At 50.9% G+C, this 24,991-nt stretch overlaps 1 protein-coding gene across 4 annotated transcripts in view; it reads left to right on the forward strand.

Annotated features, from left to right (window-relative positions):
- The window catches only part of Pgs1 (phosphatidylglycerophosphate synthase 1), a 38,030-nt gene that overhangs the window by 9,883 nt on the left and 3,156 nt on the right, over positions 1 to 24,991 (forward strand). For 2 of the 4 annotated variants that reach the window (XR_013343989.1, XM_026408436.2), the window contains exons 2-9: positions 713 to 902; positions 4,363 to 4,440; positions 5,858 to 5,957; positions 7,059 to 7,248; positions 7,868 to 8,046; positions 10,213 to 10,734; positions 19,722 to 19,870; positions 23,595 to 23,723. Coding sequence is in view for 1 of the 4 variants with exons in the window: in XM_026408436.2 (XP_026264221.2) it covers positions 713 to 902; positions 4,363 to 4,440; positions 5,858 to 5,957; positions 7,059 to 7,248; positions 7,868 to 8,046; positions 10,213 to 10,734; positions 19,722 to 19,870; positions 23,595 to 23,714 (1,528 nt within the window). In the remaining 3 variants the exon portion in view is untranslated. Of the gene's footprint in view, positions 1 to 712; positions 903 to 4,362; positions 4,441 to 5,857; positions 5,958 to 7,058; positions 7,249 to 7,867; positions 8,047 to 10,212; positions 10,735 to 19,721; positions 19,871 to 23,594; positions 23,771 to 24,897; positions 24,975 to 24,991 lie in introns of all 4 variants that reach the window. The other 2 variants (XR_013343990.1, XR_013343991.1) reach the window with 2 other exon arrangements.

Genomic DNA, 24,991 nt, shown 5'->3' on the forward strand with positions numbered 1-24,991 from the left:
GCGCCACTATGCCTCTGCGCCACTGTGCCCGCCTCATAGCATGATATTTAAGCTTTCATTCTGCATTGTCTCCTCTTAGCATCCCTCCACTCTGCCTCTCAATCTCCTTCCACACTACTGATCTTCCCTATAACTTCATGTTGTCCTGTCCTCCCCCTTTCCTTTATTTTACTCTAGCTTCCACATATGAGAGAAAACATTCGACCTTCGAATCTCTGAGTTTGGTTTATTTCATTTAGCATATTTTCCATTTGCATCCAATTAATGGCAAATGCTATAATTTTATTCTTTTTATGGTTGAGTAGAACTCCATTATATATATGTACCACAATTTCTTTATTCATTCAGCTATTGACAGGCACCTGGGTTGATTTCCTAATTTAGTTATTATCAGTTGTGTTGCTGTAAACATTTAAGAGGCTGTATTGCTATTGTATGCTGATTTTAGATCTTTGGGGAACATACCAAGGAGTGAGATAGCTGGTCATATGGTGTTTCCATCCCTAGTGTTTTGAGGAATCTCCAAATGCCTTCCAGAGTGGTTGTACTGATCTGCTGTCCCAATCTCAGGGTACAAGTGTACCTTTCTCCCACATCCTCACCAGTATTTGTTATTGTTTGTATTCTTACTCATTGTCATTCTGATTGGAGTAAGATGAAATCTCCAGGGGTTTTTGAGAAGAGTAACCCATTTGTGTGTGTTTTCCACCAGGTCACCATGGCTGCTGTTGGCTCCCTTGCTATCTCCAGCTGTCCCCCAGGCCACCTCCCCACCTTGCTGCCTGTGTCCAGAAGGTGTGCACCGGTTTCAGTGGATCAGAAGCCTGGTTCCAGAGTTCGGCGTCTGTAGCTCTCATGTCAGGGTGCTGTCCTCCCCAGCAGAGTTCTTCCAGCTCATGAAGGTGGGTCGTTTCTGAAGGACCCAGGGATAGAAGTTGGAGTTGGGGCCCTCAGGGAATCAGGTTGGGTGAGTCCTCAGTACCCTCCATTCTAGAAGCTTCTATGGCTATTCAGCCTAGCCTGTTGAGTTTCAGTCTAAGGTGGTTGAGTGGAGCTACAAGCAAAAGTCTCCCTGTTGGTTTCAGTCTAAGATGGTTGAGTGGAGCTGCAAGCAAAAGTCTCCCAGCACGGCCAGCGTCTCTAAGCAGGGAGCAGTGAGGACAGGGCACATGCTGACTCTTGAGGCCTCGCTGATCCCCTTGTTGTTTTGTAGTGCAGATGTGGGCCACTCCTAGGGAGTTTAGTGAGGCTGTGCAGACCCACGGCACGCCCCTGCTAGGTAGCTGGGAGGCCTGTGCTCAGTGGACCCCTGCCTTTGGAAATGTCTTCACGCACATTGTTGTCTTGGTAGATGTTACAATAAGGAGACCTAGGGTGGGGTCTGATGTGTGGCCGGTGGCCAGTGCCCATTCAGCAAAGAGGCATTTCAAGATAACTGGGAAGGGCTGGGATTGTGGCTCAGTGGTAGAGCACTTGCCTAGCATGTGTGAGGCACTGGATTCATTTCTCAGCACCACATATAAATAAAATAAAGGTATTATGTCCATCTACAACTAAAAAAAAAAAAAAAAAAAAAAGACCGCTGGGAAACTTGGACACCTGGTTTTAGGTCTCATAGGCCTCAGGGTTCTCTGGGACTCTGAGGTCTGTGCTTTCCTTTCCTGTTAGTGATGTTATCTTTGCCTTTTGAGTAACTTTCAACATGTTGCTCAGGTTTACATGCTGCATCTAGTTATTCATGGTTGAACCACTAATTGGAATGAAGTAATTCAATACTAATGAATGTTTAACAGCATGAACTTTGTGAGTTCATATCAGCAATGATGTTAGAATACAGATCTGGTGGGCCAGGCAGTCAGGAGATTGCTGAGGGTCATAGGAGACAGAGGTGGAGATGCAGCTTGGTGAGGCAGTGGGTGCTCATTCCCCTGAAGGCCTATTCATTTCCTCTCCTTTTGCCCTCTTGTTGCATTGGTCCACACTTAAAGCTTCATTTCTAGGTGGCTCATTCCAGAAAGCTTTCTTTGTGACGCCCTGAGTAGGTCCTCTGGTTCTCCCTCTGCTTTGCTGCACTGCCTGTCCCCATCCTGTGCACTGTTGCTTGTGTGGAGTGATGTGCAGTGTGGTCTTGGTTCTCTCCTTGCCTTGAAGAAACAGGTTTTTCTATGGTGGTTCTTCTTGGTGTCCTGATAGACTTTCAGTGAATGGCTTACAGTGATTCCCCTGACCAGGAGGCTGGGCCATGCTGTGCCTCTGCCTGTGGCTGCAGAGCCCAGGAAGGGGAAGAGGGGCATGGCCCAGGAGGTTGAAAAGAAGCCGAGGCCTCTGGACCGGATCGTGGGCAGGTTCTTCTGGCTTGCATCACATGGAGTAGCGTGCGTTTCTTCCTGAGGCAGACAATAGAGAGGGAGGACAGCAGTGGTTTCTGCCTGGTCCTCATGCCTTCCTTATAGCCAGGTTGTCTTGTGGGACCTGGTGACCTATAGCAGAAAGGTATTCTTTGGTTGCCTGAGCCAAATGGACTCAGACATTATTTGCTTCCCTTTCTTTCTTTTTTTTTTCTTTTTCTTTTTTTTTGGTAACAGGATTGAACCCAGGGGCACTTAACCACTGAGCCACATCCCCAGCACTTTTAATTTTTTGAGACATGGTCTCCCTAAGTTGCTAAGAGCCTCACTAGGTTTTTGAGGCCATCTTTGAACTTGCGATCTTCCTGCCTCAGCCTCCAGAGCCTCTGGGATTATAGGAGTGCACCACCACATCTGGGTGTTTCTTTTTATTATGATCCTTATAAGCATCTATATTAATAGGTAACAAAATAAAGGAAATCGCAACCTTGGGGTGTTTTTTTTTTTTTTTTTTAATTGTGCCTATGCCTTTCCTAGTGCTGCGTTCATGCATCTGTATAGTACAGAAACCCAACTTCCTGTGTGGGTGATGCGGGCTGGGGGTGACAGGAGAGGGCATGAGCTGTGCTGTATGCATTCCTCCCTTTTACCTTGCTTTTGTGTTTCCCCTGGGGTTAATGTTTGGCAGCATTGCTGTTTTTTCTGTCCTTGCCACTTACCTTTGGGGCAGGGTTGCCTGGAGTTTTGGAGGCAGGGTCTGTTCTTCTGGGCTGGAGCAGAATCCAGGGAGAGTGCACTGGTTTGGGGGAATCTTGGTGGCATGTTGTCTTTGAGTGTGGGTTTGTTCTGTTTTTGTGTGTGTGTACCTGTCTATATTTTGAAAGTGATACCTGTTCATTGGAACAGCTCAGCTGTGCAGGTGGTGAGTAGAAAGCATGTAGGTTCCACCTATATCCCTCTTCCTTCCACTCCTTGTGGCACATATTCTCCGTGTTCTTGCAGGTACATAAGTACATGCACATGTGTACAGCTGTGTGCACAGGGTTGGGCATAGGCAGGTGGGAAAAGAGTTTGCATTCTGCTCAGTAATTTGCTTTTGCATCTCAGCAATCTATTGTGGACATTATGGACATTCACATTGTTGGGCACAGATCTCCTTCATTCCCCCCCCACATTTTTTTATTGGTGCATTATAGTTGAACACACTGATGGCATGTTTGTACATGCACACAATATATAATATCTTTCATTGTTTTCTCGTTCTCTTTTTTTTTTTTATTGGGGGGTGGCTCTTGAGGATTGACTCCAGGGACGCTTTGTTACTGAAATTTATCCCTAGCCCTTTTTATTTTTTATTCTGAGACAGGTCTCACTAAGTTGCTGAGGCTGGCCTTGAACTTGTGATCCCCTGACCTCAGCTTCTGAGCTGCTGGGGTTATAGGCATGGCCATATACTCAATCCTCCTTCATTCTTTTTAATTTTTTAGTTGTAGATGAATACCATACCTTTAATTTATTTATTTATTTATTTATTTATTTATTTATTTATTTATTTATTTTTATGTGGTGCTGAGGATTGAACCCAGTGTCTTAGACATGCTAGGCAAGTGCTCTACCACTGATCCACAATCCCAGCCCCGCTTCATTCTTTTTAATGGTTGCCTTGCATTTTATAGTAGGGTTAGACTTAGGGTTGTGCCTAACTTTACAAGTTTGAGAATTGTGTGTTGAGGATTGTGGGTCCTTATTTGGTAGGTCACAATATATGGTGGGTTTTTTGTTTGTTTTGTTTTGTTGAGACAGGGTCTTGTACCTTGAACTCATGCACCTTGAACTCTTCCTGCCTCAGCCTCTGAGGTGTGTGCCATCACTCCTGGAACTGTATATGTTTTAGTGGAGACATGGGGTAACTCAGCTTGGAGTGTGATTTGCCTGTAAGGTCAAAGGAACATATTTTTCTTGGTGAACTATGAAAATGCTGATTGTGAATTTTGAATGGTTTCTTTTCTCTCAGGGGCAGATAAAAGTAGCCAAGAGGCGGGTCGTGATGGCATCTCTCTACCTGGGGACAGGTCCTTTGGAGCAAGAGCTGGTAAGGTTTATGGGGAGGTGGTCCTTGAGTATCACAGTCCTGAGAGGTGGGTTGGTGCTGTCTTAGTTTCTGTCGCAGCAGCTCTTGTTCCTGTTGCTACAGATGTTGTTTGAGTCAGGAGGGTGTGAGGGGGCTTGAGGAGGCCTAATCAGGGCTGGCCAGTGTCCTCCTCCTGCTCAGGGCTCTTGCTTCTCCGTCTACCAGTTGAGAGCTGCAGGCCAAATCTGGTCCACCACCTGCTTTGGTGTGGCCTTTGAGCTAAGAATGGCTTCTACATTTTCAAATGATGGGAATAAACCAAAGAAGACTATTTATTTTTGGCTTATTTAAAGTCCACTAAATTCACATTCTGTGTTCATCAGTTAAGTTTTATTGGAGCACAGCCATGCTCATTGTGCACCTTCATGGTTATTTCAGTGCAGCAGCAACACAACAGAATGGTTTTGACACAGGCCATCTGTCACAACTGTGTGGCCCTTTTCAGAAAATATTTTCTGACCTTGTACTGCACAAATGAACCCAAGTGCAGGTTGAGCTGCTGGGTGTACCCAGGCTGGTGTCAGATACCAGGTAGGAGCCAATCCCATTCCACCTGGACTCCTGGCATGCTGCACTTGTCACTCAGGCAGGTGGGAGTGGGCAGGAGCTGGAAGCCATCCACGTGGTACTGCTTATGACAGGTCTAGTATAGGCCTGCAGCCTCTGAGATGGAATTGATGGGACTATGAATGAGGTTATACATGTGTCCTGGGTTGGGGTCGCTTTCTGCTCAGAGGGAGGGGAATGACTCATTGCCTTGGATTGTCCTTGTTCAGAAACTCAGAGATGGGAGCTGAGCAGTGTGAAAGGTTGGATGGGAGTGTGGCAGAGGGAAGGTGGGTCAGGCCTGGCTCTTCTTCCCTGCTTCTGAGGAAGGAGTCTTCTCCTCTTGCCAGGTCACCCTCTTAGCTACAATCTCAGGAGGGCTGTTTGTTCTCATGGGGTAGGAATGAAATGTCCTGGCCATAGAGGAGGGCCAGAGGGCAGCTTGTCTTGGATTCATTCATTCAGCAAATATTTACTGAGCATGCTCCATAAGTAGACCTGTATTTGTTGTGTGTCTGTGAGGACTGTCTGTTGAAACCTGTGTGGGAGACGGTGTCTCAGAGTGTCCCTGAGTGGCCAGGCCAGGCTGCTGAGCAGCATGCCTCTGGCCTTTGTCTCCTGGGGCTCACGTTAGCAGCGCCAGGACTGTTTTTGATTGTCCCAAGGCCTTGCCCTGAAGTGCTTTCCCAGCAGTGGCTCCCGAGTTCTGGTGGTGTGTGTGCATGTTCAGGAAGGGCATGAGGGTGTGTGCTCACCAAGTGATGAGCTATTTTAAATGCACAAATATCCTTTTGGTCTTGTTTCTGTTCCTTTGGGTTCTTTTTCCTGATAGGTAGATTGCCTGGAAAGTACTCTAGAAGAGTCTCTGCAAGCAAAATTTCCATCTGACCTCAAGGTCTCCATTCTCCTGGATTTCACCCGGGGCTCAAGAGGTAGGTTGCACACTTAGCCTTTTCTCTTCCTCTCCCACAGCCTTGGTTTGAGGAGTTACACTGTCACCTCTCCTGGTTCCAGGCAGAGACAAGGCCCAGAACTGCCTACTTTTCCTAGTCGGGATTCCTTCTGTATCAGGTGCCTGAACCCAGCTCTAAACAACTTAGGCAAAAAGTATTTTTTTTTTTTTTTTTTGCTGGGGATGACGCCTGTAATCCCAGGGTCTCAGGAGACTGAGGCAGGAGGATTGCAAGTTTGAGACCATCCTAGGCAATTTAATGAGACCCTGTCTCAAAATAGAGCGAAAAAGACTGGGCATGTAGCTCAGTGGTAGAACAGCCCTGCCTTCAATCCCTGGTACTGCTTCCCTCCCCGCCAAATTTTTTTTTTCTTCTCTTGTGCCTGATCTCTTTGTGTGCCTCATAATTTGGGGCTTGGATTTATCCCCAAGATGCATCTCCTGGCCCTGCTTTCTTTGGGCTTGCTTCCTTCTCAGAGTCTGTGTGGTGGCCTCTGGTGGCTAAGGCCCTGTGCCCATGGGCACCTTGGCCATCATTCTTAGGCTCTGTGTAGTGGTCTCTGTGGCTGAGGCCCTGAGCCCAGAACCCCTTTGCTATTAGAAGAAAGTCTCCTTCCTTGACATTCAGGCCAAAACCCCTGAGTGGCTGCCATGGACTGTGGCCCCAGCCCCGAATTAAATGTCATCCTAGGCCTGGAGTGGGCTGAGTGGCTCAACCCAGGCTTGTATGTTCTCTTGGGGATCTTGGGTGAGAGTTCAAGGCAAGTCGTCTTTACCCAGAGCAGGAAGTCTGAGAGTGAGCTGGGTGGTACCTTCCAGAGGAAGTTGAGTACACTTACCAGCAGGAGGGGAAGTGGGTGTCAGGTAGCAAAAACAGTGGATGGCTGCTGTGCGGAGCATGCAGTCCTGCTCGAGGCTGGCCAGAGTCCTCAGGCTGGAAGCAGTGCCTATTGGTGTGGCTGGTTCAAATAAGCAGCCCAGGGGAAGTGAGGTCCATCTGAGAGGTGGTTCCTCCCTGGCAGGTGGGATGTCTCTCCTGGTTTTAGTCACCCACCATTCTCTCTGCTCCCCTCCTGTCTAGGCAAAAAGAACTCTCGCACAATGTTACTTCCACTCCTGCAGAGGTTTCCAGAGCAAGTGCGCGTCTCCCTCTTCCACACGCCCGACCTCCGTGGGCTTCTCCGGCTCCTTGTCCCTGAGCGCTTCAATGAGACCATTGGCCTCCAGCACATCAAAGTATACCTCTTTGATAACAGTGTCATCTTGAGTGGGTGAGTCTGACCTGTCAGCTTCTCCTTAGTGCTGTGGGCTGGGAGTCAGTGGGACAAGGAGGAAGGATAGCTGTCCATTCAAGTCTCAGAGGCCCTGCTGTGTCACCTGCAGACACTTCTGTGGCCCTGCTGGAGCCCCTGAAGGTTGCTTGGAAAGCAGCCAGAATTTACTGGGTACTTATGTGCTCTGGCCACTGTGTTAACCCCCTGCTGTGTGCCACATCACTCATTTCTCACCATGACCCTGTGAAGTTCTCCTTGGTTTATACCTGGAAAAACAGGTCAGAGAGGACAAGTGACTTGTCAGGCCAGGAAGACTAAGGTGAAGCAGCCAGGTAGAAGTCCACATGCTTTTGATCCTCACAGGGACCTGGTAGATGGTCCCATCTAATTCGGCTCTTCTCAGCCAGATGGTCAGCTCCTTGGAGTGGGGGTGGGGTTGGCAGTTTGTTTTGTGTCCCCTGGTGCTAGTCCTTCCCTGGTCTCCTGCTGTTTATTAAATGACTGCTCTTGTTACTTCCTGACTCGAGTTTGTCACTCCTTTCCTGAGGCCTGGGTCACCCAGTCATGCTGATGTACACTCTTACCTGAGTCCTCACCTGCTTCTTCCTTCCTGTAGTGCAAACCTGAGTGACTCCTACTTCACCAACCGCCAGGACCGCTACGTGTTCTTGCAGGACTGTGCGGAGATTGCCGACTTCTTCACGGAACTGGTGGATGCAGTGGGAGACGTGTCCCTACAACTGCAGGGGGACAACACGGTGCAGGTGGTGGACGGAATGGTGCATCCTTACAAAGGTAGGGCCTGGCTCTGTGCTCCTTGGCTGTGGGGTGCAGAGCAGGGAACACACCTAGGTGGCTTTGCTTCAGGCAAAGGAGAGAGGGTGGCAGGACTGCGTTCTGCCTCTGTCTCTGAAGCCAGATAGGTGTGACTCACCGGCTGAAGGTCATGCTCTGAAGGTGAGACCTGGCTTGAGAAGATGGGAGTGTGGGCTTGGGCTTGTAGGCCCATGAGGGTCATCCAGGAGCCTGCCCTGCCCTTAAAGGAAGAAGCAGCTTAGCAATTGCCCTTCTCAGCTCATTCCCCTAATCTCCTATCACAGAGGCCTTGTGGCTCCCACTCCATTGAGGTCTGTGGGCTCTCCCCTTGCCTGGAAAGTGCAAGGGGAGAGCTCTCAGCTCTGCTTGCTGGAGGCAGGCAAGTCCTGGCACAGCTTTCCTGGGCATTTGCATTCCTATGATTCCTGTGGCTCTGGCTGCTTGTGGATTTTTAAAGGGCAGCTGCTGAGTTTGCAACCATGTTCACAAGTTGGGGACAACTTGGGGAAGGAGTTAAACACCGACTTCATAAGAAGAGCTCTCCATGTCCTGTAGTCCTAAGATGGAAGCATCTGAGTGGACCTCCTGGTGGGAGTCCTGCCTTATGCCAGGGGAGGCATGGCCCTCCAGCTAGGCTGCGATTTGTGCCACTGCCCTGTGTGTTGCCAGTGGAGGCTTAGTTATTGCCACTAGCCTTTGAATTTCATCAATAAAAACTTGACGTCAATCTGTTTCTTATTATATGAATACCCACACATTTGCCTCAATTTTGTCTTTTGGTCCACAAAGCGTAAAATATGTACATTTGGCCCCTGAAGAAAATGTTTGCAGATGGCTGGTCCATTGTGGTAGGCCAGTCTTGACTGAGAAGACGACTGTCCTCAGGGGCAGAGCATGCACAGATGTGCTTAGCAGCCTGCTTACACCTTCCTGACCATGCAGCCCTTGTGGCAGTGGGCACTGTGCCTGCTCCCCCGATCCAGGCAGTCACTGGCAGCAACAGGATGGATCCCTGCATAGGACGTTCCTTTTCTGTTTGTTAATACAGCTTAGAAAGGTAGTCAAGTGTCTGTCCCTGTCCTCTTGGTCTATGTGAGCAAGTATGTATGACCACTACGGCTATCCTTCTCTGTTGGCTTTCCTTCCCAGCAGCCTTGCCAGAGCCTTGCTGTCTCAGACTCTTCAGAGGATTAATATTGGACAGTGTTCTCCATTTTTGTATTTTCATTCTATTGACTTCTGGTCTTATTTCCCTGTGGTGTAGTTTTATTCTGTTTTCCCCATACTTCTTGGGCAGCTCATTATCATTCAGTCTTTGCTTGTCTAATAATAGCTCTTGTAGTTGTATTGTTCCACCTAGTTGTCTGCACAGTCACTTGCCACCATCGTCCTCTCAGGATAGTTGCTCCCTATACAGCCCAGAGCCTGCCCTCAGAGGATTCCGTGTGTGTCACCACTGGTGGTTAATTATACTTATGCTTCTCTGCACGCTTGTCATGGTGTGTGCCCACTCTGTTTTAGCTATACTGATTTGGCTTTATATACACAAACTTTCTCATGAAGTTCACATATGTATTGAACACCAGTCACAGGTATAGCTCATGTGCCTGTTCATAGTGGATTGTTCTCCAGAAACTCCCCTCGGCCCTTCCCCAGGTGTTATTCCCCATGGTAATTACTGTCCTGATTTGTCACCCCAAATTCATCTTCTCTGATTTTGAGCTTTTTGCAATTGGAGATCATATAGATGTTCTCTTTTATTTCTCTCTCTGGGCAAGGTCCTTATTCTGGGCAGCTGTATCCTTGGAGGAGTCTTGCTCAGGGTTTCATGCCTGGAGCTCACTCAGTACATGTTCTGGCTGGACATGTGTTGCACACTGTAATCCTAGTGGTCTGGGAGGCTGAGACAGGAGGATTGCAAGTATAAGGCCAGCTGAGGCAACTTAGTGAGACCCTCTCCCAAATAAATAAAAAGTTGGAGACGTAGCTCAGAGGAAGAGCACTCCTGGGTTTAATCCCCAGTACCAGAGGAAAAAGGGGCATGTGTTCTGCTTGCACATCTTCGCATGCCTGTCACATGCTGTGGCTGAGCCAGCCGAGTCCTGACTCCTCATTTCTCCTCCTCTTCCTCTTGTCTCCCTCTAGGTGACCGGGCTGCATACTGCAAGGCCGCCAATAAGCGGGTCATGGATGTGATCCACTCCGCCCGGACTCGCCAGCAGATGCTGCATGCCCAGACCTTCCATGGGGACTCCTTACTGACACAGGAGGAGGCAGCAGCTGCTGGTGATCGCAGACCAGCACCCGACACCTGGATTTATCCATTGATACAGATGAAGCCCTTTGAGATCCAGATTGATGAGATTGTCACAGAGACCCTGCTGACTGAGGCTGAGCGAGGTGCTAGGGTCTACCTTACAACGGGCTACTTCAATCTGACTCAGGCCTACATGGACCTGGTCTTGGGCACACGGGCAGAGTACCAGATCCTGCTGGCCTCTCCAGAGGTGAATGGCTTCTTTGGAGCCAAGGGGGTGGCAGGTGCCATCCCTGCAGCCTATGTGCACATTGAGCGGCAGTTCTATAGCGAGGTGTGCAGCCTGGGGCAGCAGGAGCGGGTTCAGCTACAGGAATACTGGAGGAGGGGCTGGACGTTCCATGCCAAAGGTATGTGGTGGCTGGCCTCAGGATTGCTCCAACATGGGGGAGGCTCTTGGTGGTGGGGAGCGGCACACTCTTGGCGTTCTGGCAGGGACTGGGCTAGCTGTACTGTGCTGGCCCCTGCGGAACACCAGCCATGCCTGTGGCACTTCGTCCTTTCTCCCATGGTGCTCATGGTGCCCTCCCAGGCCCAGTGGGGTGGTCTTGGGTCCTGGGGAGGTGAGGGTTAAAATACTCAAGTCAAATTTTTGGCAAGGGCAGTACTAGGGATTGAACCCTGCGCACTTTACCACTGAACTCCATCCCCAGCCTTTTTAATTTTTTTTTATTTTGATACAGGGTTTCACTTAAGTTGTTTAGGGTGCCTTGAACTTTCAGTCCTCCTGTCTCAGCCTCCCGAGTTGCTGGGATTACAGACGTGTGCTACTTCAAGCAAATGTTAGTTGTGGGAAATCTCTTTCTTTTACACACCAAAGACTAACAAATGGAAACCATTTTGGTGACTCTTGTAAAAAATGCAGTACCTGTAATCTCAGACAGGGACTGGATATGACTTAGTCACATCTCATCGTGGTGCTTCTGTTTGTTGGCAGAGCAACGATCATCAGGGATCTTGGGTTTGCCATCAACATCCTTTTTCTTTCTTTTTCTCACCATTTCTTCTTTGTTTTCTCCAGTGTGCCAGTCTCCACCTTTTTCTCCCTGTAACTCAGAAAATGGAACCAGTATTCTTCAGTGTTTAGTTCTTATTGATGAATGTCCTATATACTTAACGTCTAGGTGGGAAGTGAGTTCTAGTCCAGATCAGTTTTTTATTGTGATCCCTCTCAGATATCTAGTAGCACAGCCCAGGTGGGGGCATATTCTTATGTGTACCTTTTTGAATTGTGATGAAGTACATTTAAAATCTCAAGCTTATTGGGCACAGTGGCACACGTCTAATTCCATTGGCTCTGGAGGCTGAAGCAAGAGGATCTAGATTCTAAGCCAGCCTCAGCAACTTAGCAAGGCCATAAGCAACTGATTGAGACCCTGTCTCTAGACAAAATATGAAGAAAGGGCTGGGGATGTGGCTCAGCAGTTAAGTGCCCCTGGGTTCAATCCCCAGTGTTAAGAAAAACCTCAAGCTTATGGTACAGCCCTGTAATCTCAGCTACTTGGAAGGTCAAGGCAGGAGAATCACATGTTTGAGGTCAACCTCAGCAACTTAGACCCTGTCTGAAAAAAAGGGGTGCAGAGGCAGGGCTGGGCTTGTAGCTCAGTTGTCCAGCATGTGTGAGGCCCTGGGTTTGATTCCCAGCACTGAAAAAAAACAAAGTTCTTGTGTTTAGCAGTGGGCTTGCCCTTTGACTGCTGGGCGTTGTGAGTATGCCTACCTCTAGAGTGCTGACCTGAGAGTTTAAGAGGAATGGACAGTCCTAGGGACTTGGGCTGGGAATTCTGTATGTGGCTCTTCTGGCTTCTCTCTGGGCAGTCCTGAAGCCTCTTTTGCTCACCCTGGCTGTTTTGCCCATCCTTAATCTTTTAGAAGAGCTGAGCTAGGGAGGATGTGCTGTTGCTTTGGCCTCTTTCTTGGGTGCCATGTATATGCCTGTGTCATCAAAGACATCTTTAAATTCCTAGGTCAAACCCTTTTTTCAATCTCCTAAAACTAGCATTTTCAGTGTGGATACATTTTAAGAAGCACTAACATTTAGGCCATCCGAGACCTGAGTCTAGCTTTCTGGGTGAACCTACCCTGGTAATCTATTGATTGATTGATTGATTGATTGATTGCAGAGCTGGGGGTTGACTCCAGGGTCTTATACATACTAGGCAGGTGCTTAGCTCCTACCTGCAGCCCTAGCCCTTAACTTGGTGTGTTTACTCCCTATACCTAGGAGATTTTGCTGCCCAGCCTTAGAAAACATGGTGAGGCTCCTGGCTTGTCCACACTGGCCCCATTGTGTTTTGAGGCCCCACACCTGCCTAGGCAGGTGGCATTGCTTGCTGTGGGAAGTGACTGCCCCATTGTACTGTTGGACTCATCCTAGCATGTCATGGACGGAACTAGCCTGGTGGTCAGGTGTCTCAGGATGGGTAGGGCCGGCAGGGAGGTGTGTGGAAAGTATTTTCAGGTTGGCCTTGTTCCTTCTGGGAATCACAAGAGTGCCCTGGGGTGGGGCATCAGAGGAAGAGCTGAGCAGCTGGGAGAAGCTTTGAGCTTTGAAGAGGTACCAGGGTGTAGCCCCAGGCCCAGGCTGAGTGGAGGCACAGCTGTGCAGCTCTCTTCAGCTGCCCTAGCTCCGCCTGCAGGAATTGTGGTACTTCAAAGGTACTAGGGAGTCGCCACAGGCGTACCAGTGCAGCTCCGAGAAAGAGAAATCCAGGTCTCTTCCTCGGAGCTGCACTGGTACGCCTGTGGCGACTCCCTAGTACCTTTGAAGCAGAAGTACCCAACTGGCTTTTCCAGTGTGCCTCACCTTTTCCCGGATTATGTGCTCCTACTGCTCCCTCCCTTCTACGCTGGTATGGGTGGGGCTCTGCCCTCTGGGAGCGCAGAGCTGGTGGGGAGGCATGGAGATCCCAGGGCACATGTGGGTGTGTGTGTATGGCAAAGGTGGGTGGGTGGGGGGCAGATGGTGCATGGAGGAAGTTCTTGTGAACAGAGCATCCTTAAGCCAGGAGCTAGAGTCACTCCATGCTGAAGTGCAAGGCCAGCATCCCTCCTTGCTTGGTGGCTATGATCCATAGTGGGGTCTTAGCAGCCGTTTCTGGCTCATCTGTTAATGGTCGTTTCCCTAAAGCAGCCTGTGTCAGGAGAGGGTTGTGGTTGTGGATTTGGATTGCTGGTGCGCTGGACCATTTCCTGTAAGGCTCATGCTAGGTACAAGTTGCAGGCCTGTTTGAGCCCCAGAAAGTTTTGATCACTGTGTAGCCAATACCACAATTCCTTTACCCAATTCTTCTGTGGGACGGGCCTGATCTGATCTTGTCTTTTCCTGCTCCCAGAAGCCTTGGAGAGTGAGCCCGGGGCCCTAGATTCCAGATCCCTACACACTGGCAGCATCCCTGGGAATCAGACCACAGGAAACTTGGAGGACTGTGTGTTGGACTGCTGATGGCCTTGTAAGGGTGGCTCTGCAGGGAAGGTGGGTTTGGTTCCTGCCCTGGGGAAGCCTGAAGGCGAGGCTGGGAGAGACAGTCTTCTGTGGGAAATGACCACACTGGTTAAGTGGTGCCAGTGGGTTTCAGTGCAGCTTGATGGCAGGAAATCCAAAGGTCTTTAGTATTTTGTGTTATCAGATGTTGCTGGGAACATCCAGCAGTTGCTCAGACGCCTTGTTGGAGAGATCCTTGTGTGGTGACTAGTGGTGGAAGCAGTATTTATTCTGTTCCCCAGCCCGACTAGAGGTTTACCTCACTTGCAGACTTTGCTCGTTTCTTATTTATTTATTTATTTTTAGTAGTGAAGATTGAACCCAAGACCTGATACATGCTAGGCAAGCATTCTACCACTGAGCTACATCCCCAGCCCTTTTATATTTTATTTTGAGACAGGTTCTTCCTACCTTACTGAGTGAGACTGGCCTTGAAGCTGTCATCCTGCCTCAGCCACCTGAGCCCCTGGGATCACAGGCGTGCACCGCTGCGCCAGGAGCACACTGCACTGGTTTCTTAGTAGACTTCAGTTTTGTGGCATGTTTTAGTAAACTAGCCAGAGGTGCCTTCTGTTTAACATCATGCCCTAGAGACTCCTTTTGCAAAATGGATTATCTGTTTAGTCTTGTGTTTCACTTTTGCAAAGGACACCTCTTCAGAAGATCTGGTGTCAGTATGCTTTAGTATAGACGTTACCGCATGTTGTGCCCAGGACCCTGGTTCTTGGTTCAGTTTTACCCTGGGTAGAAGCTGAAGGAATTGTTCAGTTTCCTTTCTGTCAAGTAGGGTGATGGCACTGAATTAACAGGAGAGCAGGGTGGCAGGATGCACATTGACTTTCTTTAGCATGACCAGTGGCACAAGCCAGGAGAGATGCCTCTGGGGTCATGAGACTGGTGCTGTGTTGACATCGAGGGCCTGGGCTAGGAGTGACTCTGTTAGCTCAGAGCAGATGATTGACAGTTGGACAAAAGTCTCCTTCTCTAGATGTGGGGTCTCTGGCTTTGTTACCTGTACACATGGGGGTATGTTCTGATAAGTCCATTTTAAGTTGAAGATAATGTGAGTTGAAAGTTACATAAGGAAAATACTGTGAGTTGAAAACACTTGATGCACTTAACCTGCTGACCTCCCAGCTGAGCCCCAGGAACACAGTGGAGTACCAGTGGTCCCTCATCACTCGAGCCTGTGGGAGCTGCAACGTGGTACTGCCACCCAGCATCACCAGAATGTATACCTGTACCTCGTATTGCTCCCCTGGAAGAATAAAAAATTGGAGTTTTTCAGTGGTAGAGCACTTGCCTGGTATGTATGAGGCCTTGGGTTCCATTCCTAACACCACACACAAAAAAATGAAAAATAAGACAATCAAGTTCCATGGAGTGTGTCTTCTTGCCCACCTTCTTCAAGTTGCTGCCTGGTTGGGAGTGATTGGGAGTTGGTCTGTGGAGTTCTGCTGCTGCTCTCCTTGCCTCTCTGTGGTGAAGGACAGCTTGAAGCCAGAGGCCTTCACCTGCAACTCTTGGGTCCCCAGAATGAGAGTTCTCAGGAGCTCCCCTTGGTATGCGGCTGGGCAGCCCTCCATGTTTGCAGCAGGCTGCCGGCTGCTCCTATGACTCATGGTTTGCCAGTTTCCTGTTGCCTGGCCCTCATTCCTTGCCCTGTAGGTGTGGCAGGACGAGGTTCTGGGAGCCAGGGTAGAATCTGGACTCTGCCCAGAGGCTACTTTAGATGCTGCAGCAGACTCTTCTGATTGGGCCCCGGGCCCACCCGCCCCCAGCCTGGTCCCTGTAGAGCACTGGGGTGGTGAGGAGAGCCCAGCTGCCTGCCATTTTCAGCCTGTAAGTGTAGTGTGCCACATGCTGGAGACTCACCTTGAGGTCTGTGACAGCCCACAGCTTCAGCAGAGGCTGAGTATGAGGTATCAAGCTGTGTTCCAGCCTGTCGGCTTCCTGCCCGTGGAGGGGTGAGGCCAGGGCATCGCTCATACTCAACTCCGGCTTCTTGCTGAGAGCGTGAAATAGGCCAACCATGTCCCAACCGTATCCTGAGAGCCAGCAGCCCTTTCGACAGGGACCGTGCCCACACTGTGCACCTAGGTGCAGGATCTATGTGTGGGCTGAGCCCTGGGCTTGCATTTTAGGGGAGGATCAGAAAATGAGTTCATTGAGTTTAGATCAATGACTTCATTTGTTCTGGATTCAGTACTCTACGTTAACAACACCACGTGTGTGGCCAGGGTGGAGCAGGGCCATAGGATTGAGAGATTTCTGGCTCCTGCTGACAGCGGAATCTGTTAATGATTGTGAGAATTTCACTATTTTTATTGTCTTCCTGATAGGCTGATTGACATGGTGCCCACAGGTGAACTGATGGTGAGATCCAGAAGCCCCACCCTGTGTGCCTTTGCGGCAGTGGGAAGGCTGTCACCTGGAACCCTTCTGGGGTGCTCGGGCTTAGGGCTGTGCTGGTGCATACTGTTGCCTCAGGCTGAGGCGCACGGGAGGAGTTTCAGAGAGTTGTTCTGACATCAGAGCCAGCAGGTGCTTCTCCCTGGAGCGGAGGCCAGGGTGACTTTTTTCTCCTTGTTTTTTACCAGGGCCTGATTGCAGACTACTGTAGGGGCCTGCAGGGGGGACGCGTACGTGTGGGTTTCTGGGCAAGATCCTGAGAGAATGCCCCGACCTAAAGTATCCTTGAGCTTCTGCTTTCGAACCTTACTTAATCTAATCTTTTGTTGGAAGAGTCATCGTTACTCATTTTATTCAAACAGATATTTATTGAGGTCCTACCATGTATCGTACATCATTCAAAGCAGTGGAAGTAGCTCACTGGGCCAAGAGGGGCTTCTTGTCTCCTGGGGCTTTCAGTCTAATTGGAAGCAGAAGGAGAGCAGAGGAGTTCGTACCAATACACGTCAGGTGAAAAAGACCAAGTTAGGAGAAGGGATCCAGGCTGACGGGCCTAAGAGCCAGGGAGGGCCCCTCTGAGGACCTGACATTCGGGAGGAGCCTAAGTGAAGAGAGAGATAAGAGTGGCCCACGTCTGCCTTGGGCAGGAGCGACCCAGGCAGGGGGCGGACTGTAAAGCCTTATGGGCTTCCTAGGCTTGCAGAACTGCATGGGCTAGGATGGGGCCTGTGCCATCCTGCAGGAGGTGTCTAGGGCCTCTGCAGGAGACAGAAAAGTGCTGTGAACTGGCTTTTGCATCAGATGGACAAGGTGACTCTTGAGAAGGGCAGAGGCTGGTGTCACTTTTTCTGAGAAGGAGGCCCAGAGCTGGGCGGCAGCAGGGGCCTTTGACTTGAGTCCAGCTCTGTCCTCATGTGGCCTTCCAGTCACGTGCTTTCTGCTGGGCTCCAGGCGGTCATGGCTGCCTTGGCCTCCCCTGCTCCCTAGGGTCCCAGGTCTACAGTCCTCCTCTGCCTTGTGAACAGCCTGCACCCCAGTCTGCTCCTAAAGTCACTTTCTCCATAGCAGGGTGCTTCCCCCTACTTCCTGCTGCAGTTCCTGCTGGTTCCTGGAATGGAAGAGATGTTGGGCCCAAAGGTCAGGCCCTGGGGTGAGGAGCTGGGGCTTGATAACATTTTATGGCCCTGCGCCGGAAGCATGTTTCCCGACAGCAAGTCCCTGCGTCTTCCCTGTGCACGCACAGCCAGCATCCTGAGCTGCGGGCCTGACAGGAGCAAAGGAGATGAAACTGCACTTCAGGGTTTTTCTTGATTTCCCCACCTGCTGGAAATTTCCCAGCTTTTCTCAGGGTGCAGACCAGTGATGAACTTGCCTGCCTGGAAGAGTTCAGATGGAGGGAGACCGCTTTCCCAGCAGGGCTCCCTGGGACACAGGTGCCCTGTGCCACCTCTGGTAGTGTGGGCGGTGTCCCTCCTTGGTAGTGCTTTTCACTGTCTCAGTGGATCTCACCAGTGGGGACCAGGCTTGCCATTTGTCTTTTCTTTTGTGGCACTGGGGATTGAATCCAGGGCCTCACATATGCTAGGCAAGTGCTTTACCACTGAGCTGTACCCCAGCCCTTTATATTTTATTTAAGACAGGGTGTCGCTAAGTTGCTGAGGCTGTCCTTGAATTTCGGTCTTACTGCCTCAGCCTCCTGAGTAACTGGGATTACAGGTGTCCCAGTGTTTATAAGAGGCTGCTGTTGTCATGAGAAGAGTAGGGACTAGCTTCAGCAGGTGGGAGGAATCTCTTGTCTTGGGGCTGAGGCTGCTGGAGTTCCTACTCTGTGTCTCATCTCTCCCGGCTCCATGCTCTGGGAGGGTTGGCGTGGGGTAAGGCATGTGCATATGAAGAGCGGCCAGTGCAGAGAGCAGCCTTCCCTTGGACCCCACAGAGGGGACAGCCTGCCCTGCCTGTGGCCTCTTGAATTATCTGCACAGCCTGAGGCCCCATTGATGAAGTGGGTACAAGGCAAGCAAGTGGCTTTGATGTGGCCCTCTGTAAGGGAGGGGACGAGCCCATTACAGGAACAGGCGGCAGGGCCTCGTCACCTCTTACCCAAGCTGTTCTTGGAAATGCTCCTGCTCTGAGTGAGAATTAGGAAATGGTCTTCTATTTTGGGAACGTGGTGTGTGTTGCAGACTGCCAGCTGTGGTCATGCAGGTCTCGGGCCTTTAAGAGCATCCCATTGGTGGAGGAGACGTGGTGGGAAGTTGATCCCGCGCAGTTGCCCACAGGGGCCTACAAGCACGTGGTAACACACTGGGCCGGGTTTTCTGGTGTGAGTGAGGGTGCGGTGAGGAGGAAAGTGTGGAGGCCACGCTGAATCCATGCTGCCTGGAAGAAGAGGATGTTTTGAGCAGCACACGTCCTTGGGAGGTCAGGTTTTGGGAATCTTCTGTTAGGAGTAGGTTTTGGGGGGCTGAATTGTGAAAGCAGGTCCTGGGATTTGGGAGGTTATAGAATGAGGACCTGCCTGGTTGTCTTGGACGACAGGTCAGGATTCTGAGAGAACCCACGACCTTTCTTACAGAAATGTCTCCAGGGTATGGTCAGACACACAGTCTTCCTGCTGATCCTTGACCCATCTCCTAGCAAAAAATGGGAACCAGTGTTTCTCTGAGAGAGACAGAAACTTGCAGGGCCCTCAGGTCCTCTCCTTTGTTGGCCCAGATGGACTTTGCTGAGTGCAGTCGAAAGGGAAGTCCTTGAGCCCCACTGCCAGTGAGAGCAGAGGTCTGGCCTGGAGCCCCTCTGGGCTTCCTGGCTTTCTGGTGTGTTAACAGCTTGGGTAAGGGAGACTGTGTGTCCCCTGTCTGGAGGCAGGAAGGGCGGCTGTGTGTCCTCGGGCAGGCCTGTTCTTTCTTACCCAGTGCCTTGTCTCTCCTTGGTGATAGCACAATCGGCTGGCCCAGGCAGGGGGTTGCTGTTCCTTACCTGCTGCTTCCCGTGCAGGGGCTGAGGCTTGCCTCCCGTCCTGGGATTGGGGATAGCAGCTGCTGCCTGTGCGGGCCTGAGCTTCACCCGCAACTTTTGGCAGGCCCAGAGATGGCAGAGGCAGTTCACAGAGCTGGGATTGAAGCCCTGCTCTCCCTGGGGCACAATTGTGGGCGGCCTGTGAGAGCTAACCTTAGGCCAGCCTCGCTGGGTTCCCCCAAGGAACCCAGCTGCTCATCCTGTGTGGGACCCAAGGCCATAGCACAGTGGTGGGAAGTGCAGAGCAGCATTGGCTGGGGTGTCTGTTGCGCCTCAGCACAGGGTGTGGGGGTGGACCTCCTGGCCACCTCTCAACCAGAGAGCCTGGCCAGCTGCTTTTCTCTTAGGTTGACACAGTGCGTAGTGTGGATGTTGGCAGATTCTATGCTCATTTTCTGTCTGCCCATTTCCTTTTCCCTGCAGGCCTCTGGCTGTACCTGGCAGGGAGCAGCCTGCCCTGTCTCACGCTGATTGGCTCTCCTAATTTTGGGTACAGGTCAGTTCACCGGGACCTGGAGGCCCAGATCGCCATCGTGACAGAGAGCCGATCCCTGCAGCAGCAGCTCCACCAGGTTGGTTGAAGCAGTGGGATTCCTGGGTGTGCGGGGGGTGCAGCTGGTACCCAGCCTGGCCCAGGTCACTGGGCTGCTCCAAGAGCTGTCTCCTGCCATTGTCTGCTGAGGCAGTGAGACTAGGACTGAGAAAGACTCTTGAGTTCCCCCAGGTCTGCAGTGAGTGGGTAGTGGGGCCTCTCAGAGACCTGCATCAGAGAAGCCTTGGAAGATCAGGCCCTTGGTCTTGCAGCTGCGGGGTGGTATGGACTCATGTCTTGGGGACTTGTCCTATACTGTTCAGAGGGCCTACCTCTTCGAAGAACAAGGGCAGCTCTTTAAGGGCCAGCAGTGGATTTGGCCTTCTCTAGATGGTAGCAGTGTTTTGTTTTCTCTTTAGATAACAATGTAACCAAGAATTCACGTATGATTTTATATAGATTTTAGTATTTGGTCACCTACAACAATATTGATGGACTTTTGAAAAGGAAGCACAGGCCCCATATGGGTGCAGCCTGCAGTGCTTTGGGTTCTTGAGGGTGTGAGCCTGTCCATGGGCAACATCAGCTTCCCCTCCTGAGTCACAGGTGTGCAGAAACGTGCTGTAGGCCAGGTTTTGGAAGCCCAGGGCTGACCCGTGCAGCGTTGGGAAGTGCTGCTGAGCTCTTGGACGGGGAGGAGGTGCTGCCTCGTTCCCTGGGCCTCCTCCTGCAGTCTCCTGTCCATGGAAGAGCAGACCTGGGTGGCCCTGGGACACTGGATTTATCCAGCAGCTTTTTTCTTGCAGGGAGACATAGCAAGCTGTGGAAGAAGCCCCCACAAGCTGAGAGATTCCATTGTAAGGGGGCAGCCACTGGCCTCAGATCCCATCTTATAGGAAAGACAGACTGCAGCTCTTATCCCCGGGATCTCCTAGACTCTGGCCTCTAGGACAGAGAGAACTGTGTGCACAGACGGCCCACTATAGAGCTGTTGGTGATTTTGGCCTGGGGTGGGGACGAGTTGTGTGTGGAACCTGGGTTGACTTGAGAAGTAAGTGCCCCCAGGCCTATGCCCAGCATCTTGGTACTGACCGTTCCCCACTTCCTGAGTCAGGGAACTCAGCCCACATCCTGGATCTTGAGAAAAGCTGGGCCAGTTGTGGTTGGGAGCTGCTTTCTCAAATAACATATTTGGGATATTTTCTTCCCAAACCTGAGTCTCAGGGGCTTTGGATTGTGGGAGGGTGGTAAGAGATTGATTCTATGCTTGTGAATTGCAGAAATGCATTTCTAGATTATTCTGCCTGTCTGCCTCTGTGCCAGGACTACAGTGCCTGGTCCTCGAGCGCCAAGTGCTACTGGGGCTGTGCAGCCACACACCAGAAAGTCCCTGCAGCCCCGGCAGCTGGGGTCTGTGCTCTCAGCCGCTGCTGCTGTAGTTCTGCTGGGACACAGGGAAGGGCCCTGGCCAGGGCATGTGGAGCTCTGGGAATGGGGAGATGTCTTTATCAGAATCCGAAAGTCCCTCCCTTCACTTAGTGCATACAATAAAAGTGGAAAGCTTCCTGGCTTTGTTCAGAGAACAGTTTTCCACTTGTGACCCAAGAAATACTCCCTCAAAAAGCATTGTGACCCCGGCCAGCTGACTTCCTTCTCCATCCCTGTGGTGGAGTCTGAGGACACGGAAGTTGTGCTGGTAATCTCATCGAAGCCTTGGCTGGCTGTTCACTGAGAATGCAGGCTACAGTTGCAGACCCGCCCCTGAGACCAGAGCTGGCTCCTCCGGCAGGCACTTCCCACCAGGGATTTGGAGCTCAGCAGCAGCCATTGGGAGGCCATAGAATTAGGCTCCCATGTTTGTGACACCTGGAGCTGGGGTAGAACAGCAGCTGAGGGTCTGCGTGCATGGATGTGGCCTCAGGGTGTGCTTCATGACCAGGGCAGCAAGCACAGCCAAGAGGGAGCAGCAGGAAGTGCAGCTGCCGACACCCGAGGTGACCTGGTCTTCCCTCACACAGTGTCCCTCTTGTGTGGCCCTGCATTTGTGGGACTGTGTGCCTGGTCATCCTGACGGGAGCCTCTGGATGGTGTGGACGCAGGCACAGCCTGGAATTCCTAGATAAGACGCTTGGTCCCCCGCCTGGTCTTGAGGCGATGTCAGGAGAGGACAGCACCTAAGGGCACATGGCTGAAGGAAGTAACGTTCTCCTTCCAGAGAGCCTCCACATACTCGGAGGCAAAGCCTGTGCACGCGTTTCAGAGGTGAAAGTAATAAACATTTTGTATAAAAATTAAGAAAAATTAGAAGAAACTAGCCTTTGGTCAGAGCTCCTCATCCCTTTCATTCTGTGTATGCGTGGAAAGGCGTAACATTTTTTTTTTTTAAAGAAAGATTGACATTTATTTTTTAGTTTTCAAGGGACACAACATCTTTGTTTGTATGTGTTGGTGAGGCTCGAACCCGGGCCGCACGCATGCCAGGCAAGCGCGCTACCGCTTGAGCCACATCCCCAGCCCCAGCGTAACATTTTTTTAAAAAGGAATTAGGATTACTGCTGGCCGTTCAAACCCACAGGATTCAACCACCCATGGATCAAAGTGGATGGAAAATAATTCCGTCTGTACTGAACATGTTCAGATTTCCCCCAAACAGTACAGTGTGGCAAATATTTATACATAGCCTGTACCTTAAATACTACAGGTAAGGTGGAATTCAGAAGTCCCCCATGGGACGTGTCCACGCAGGCTGTGCATTTAGTGCCAGGGACATGAGCATGCTCAGGGTTTGGTGTCTGTGGGGTCCTGGAGCCTGTTTCCCAAGAGTGCCAGGCATATACCCCACACCCGGCTCCTTCTGTCAGGTGTGCTGTGAGTTCTGCCCTGTTGTTAAGCGTCCTGGGATGTGCTGGTCTCGTGGTGAATGCTGTCTTGCCGTGTGGATGTACTGGTAAGGAGCTTGGGGCGTGTCAGTGGTTTCCAGTCTTTCCTGTCACGGTGCACTGTGATAAGTGTCTGTGTGCAGACATCCTAGTGCTTGGTTCTGGGTGCACAGTTGCTGTTGTGGGAGAAGCTTGCAAGTGGAACGTTTAAGGCTCTTGATACCTGTTGCCAGATTGCCTTCCAGAGAGGTGACTCAGTGCCCCTTTCCACAGCAGTCCACGCCAGCCAGGATAATGACATCACAAGATGACTTTTTTACCAATTCGATGGAAGGAAAACTGTGTCTTATGTAAAAGGCATTTTTTTCTTGGTGGTGCTGGAATTGAGTGAGGGTGCTCTGCACTGCGTGCCAGGCACTTACTCTGCCCCTGGGCTGCATTGTGATGTACACCAATTCATTTAGTGACAGTGAGCTTTTTTTTTTTTTTGCTGTTCCTTTTAGTCATTCATGACAGTAGGTCTGTTTTGACGTATTCACACAGATATGGAGTGTGTCTTATTCTAATTGGCCCTTGGTCATGGACGTAGGTGACGGCAAGACAGCTTTCCACAGTGTTTTTCCCACCAGGTGTGTTTCCTCCACTCCAAGTTGGAGACGTGCAAAGGTGTGTCTTTTCATCGTCAGCAATGGGGCTTTGTAGCTAGTCCACAAGCATCGTGCCGCACCACGGTGGGCCTGCCCTGCCCTACTGCTGGGCACCCCCACACTCTGGCCTGACATGTGTTTTCTGGCCTTGACACAGTGTTTGCCAGGCTGGTCTTAGGGCCGTGTTACTTGGTGCTGGAGGGGACTCTAACTACTTCTGTCTATTCCTCTTCCTCAGGAGCAAGAGCAGCTCTACTTGCGGTCAGGTGTGGTGTCCTCTGCCACCTTTGAGCAGCCCAGTCGGCAGGTGAAGCTGTGGGTGAAGATGGTGACTCCACTGATCAAGAACTTCTTCTGAGGACGCCAGGTGCTGTCTCTCGCACCGCCTCAGCTCAGTGTTGCCGAGAGCTTTGGGTAGGGCAGGGGTGGTCCGACTACCAGAGACCCTCTAGAAGGAACCCTGAGGGCTCTTTCACCCCTTCCTTGGTTAAGCACGTGGAGGTTACTGTAGATTGTGGAAAGCTGTCATCAAAGTTTTTGAAGACTGATGCTAAATTAGGAAGCTGGTTCACTTCTTATCAGGTACCAGTCACACCAAGTGCTGGGCCGCCTGTGTCAGCAGTGTGTAGTCCCCTTCTGCCTTCCCGTGCCAGGGCTTTGCGAGGCCCTGGGTGAGAGGGAGGCAGAGCCTGTCCTTCCCTTCCCTTAGCTGAGCAGGACCCTGCAGGAGACAGCTATGGGAGGAGGACGAAGCCCTCCGGGAGCGGGGAGGGCTCTGGCCAGCTGAGCTCAGGACCACATGGTGGCTGAGCTGGACCTTGGGCTGCTGCCTTGCCGTCTCCCTGACGTCTGTGTGACGTGCAGTTAGGGAGGTGTGATGTTCTAGGTGTCAAGACATGCTCTGCCTACCAGAAAGCCACCTGCTGGGTCCCACAGGCAGGTGCACCTTAGGGCTCACCCCAGCTACCCCTTGGCTATCCTGATGCCTGGAGGTTGGGCAGGGAGTGGGTGGCTACCATGAGAGTGGGCTCTCTCTGGAGTGACCCTCTGTGTTCCAGATTCCTCAGGATCCTGAGCACACTCTGGAGGGCCCCAGATGGGGTTGGTTTCCTGGGTCCTCCGCACGTTGGCATGGTTAGGACTTCAGCTTGGGGTTACAGGGGAGTGAGGGGGTATAGTGGCACATGCTTCTCTGTTGGTAGAGTTCCTTGGCTCTTTTATTTATTTATTTATTTATTTATTTATTTATTTATTTATTTATTTTAGTTCTCGGCGGACACAACATCTTTGTTGGTATGTGGTGCTGAGGATCGAACCCGGGCCGCACGCATGCCAGGCGAGCGCGCTACCGCTTGAGCCACATCCCCAGCCCCAGTTCCTTGGCTCTTGACAACCTCATCTAAAAAAAAAATTGCATTTAATCCTGTAGTTTTTTCTTCATTATTTTAATTGCTTGTGTGTATGTGGAGGTGTACTGGTGATTGAACCAGGGACATTCTACCACTTAGCTATATCCCAGCCCTTTTTATTTTTTGAGACAGGATGTTGCTGAGTTGCTGAGGCTGGCCTTGAACTTGCAATCCTCCTGCCTCAGCCTCCTGAGTTGCTGGGATTACAGGTGTGTGCCGCCTCACC

This window comes from Urocitellus parryii, chromosome 7 (genome assembly GCF_045843805.1).
Source record: "Urocitellus parryii isolate mUroPar1 chromosome 7, mUroPar1.hap1, whole genome shotgun sequence".
NCBI lineage: Eukaryota > Metazoa > Chordata > Mammalia > Rodentia > Sciuridae > Urocitellus > Urocitellus parryii.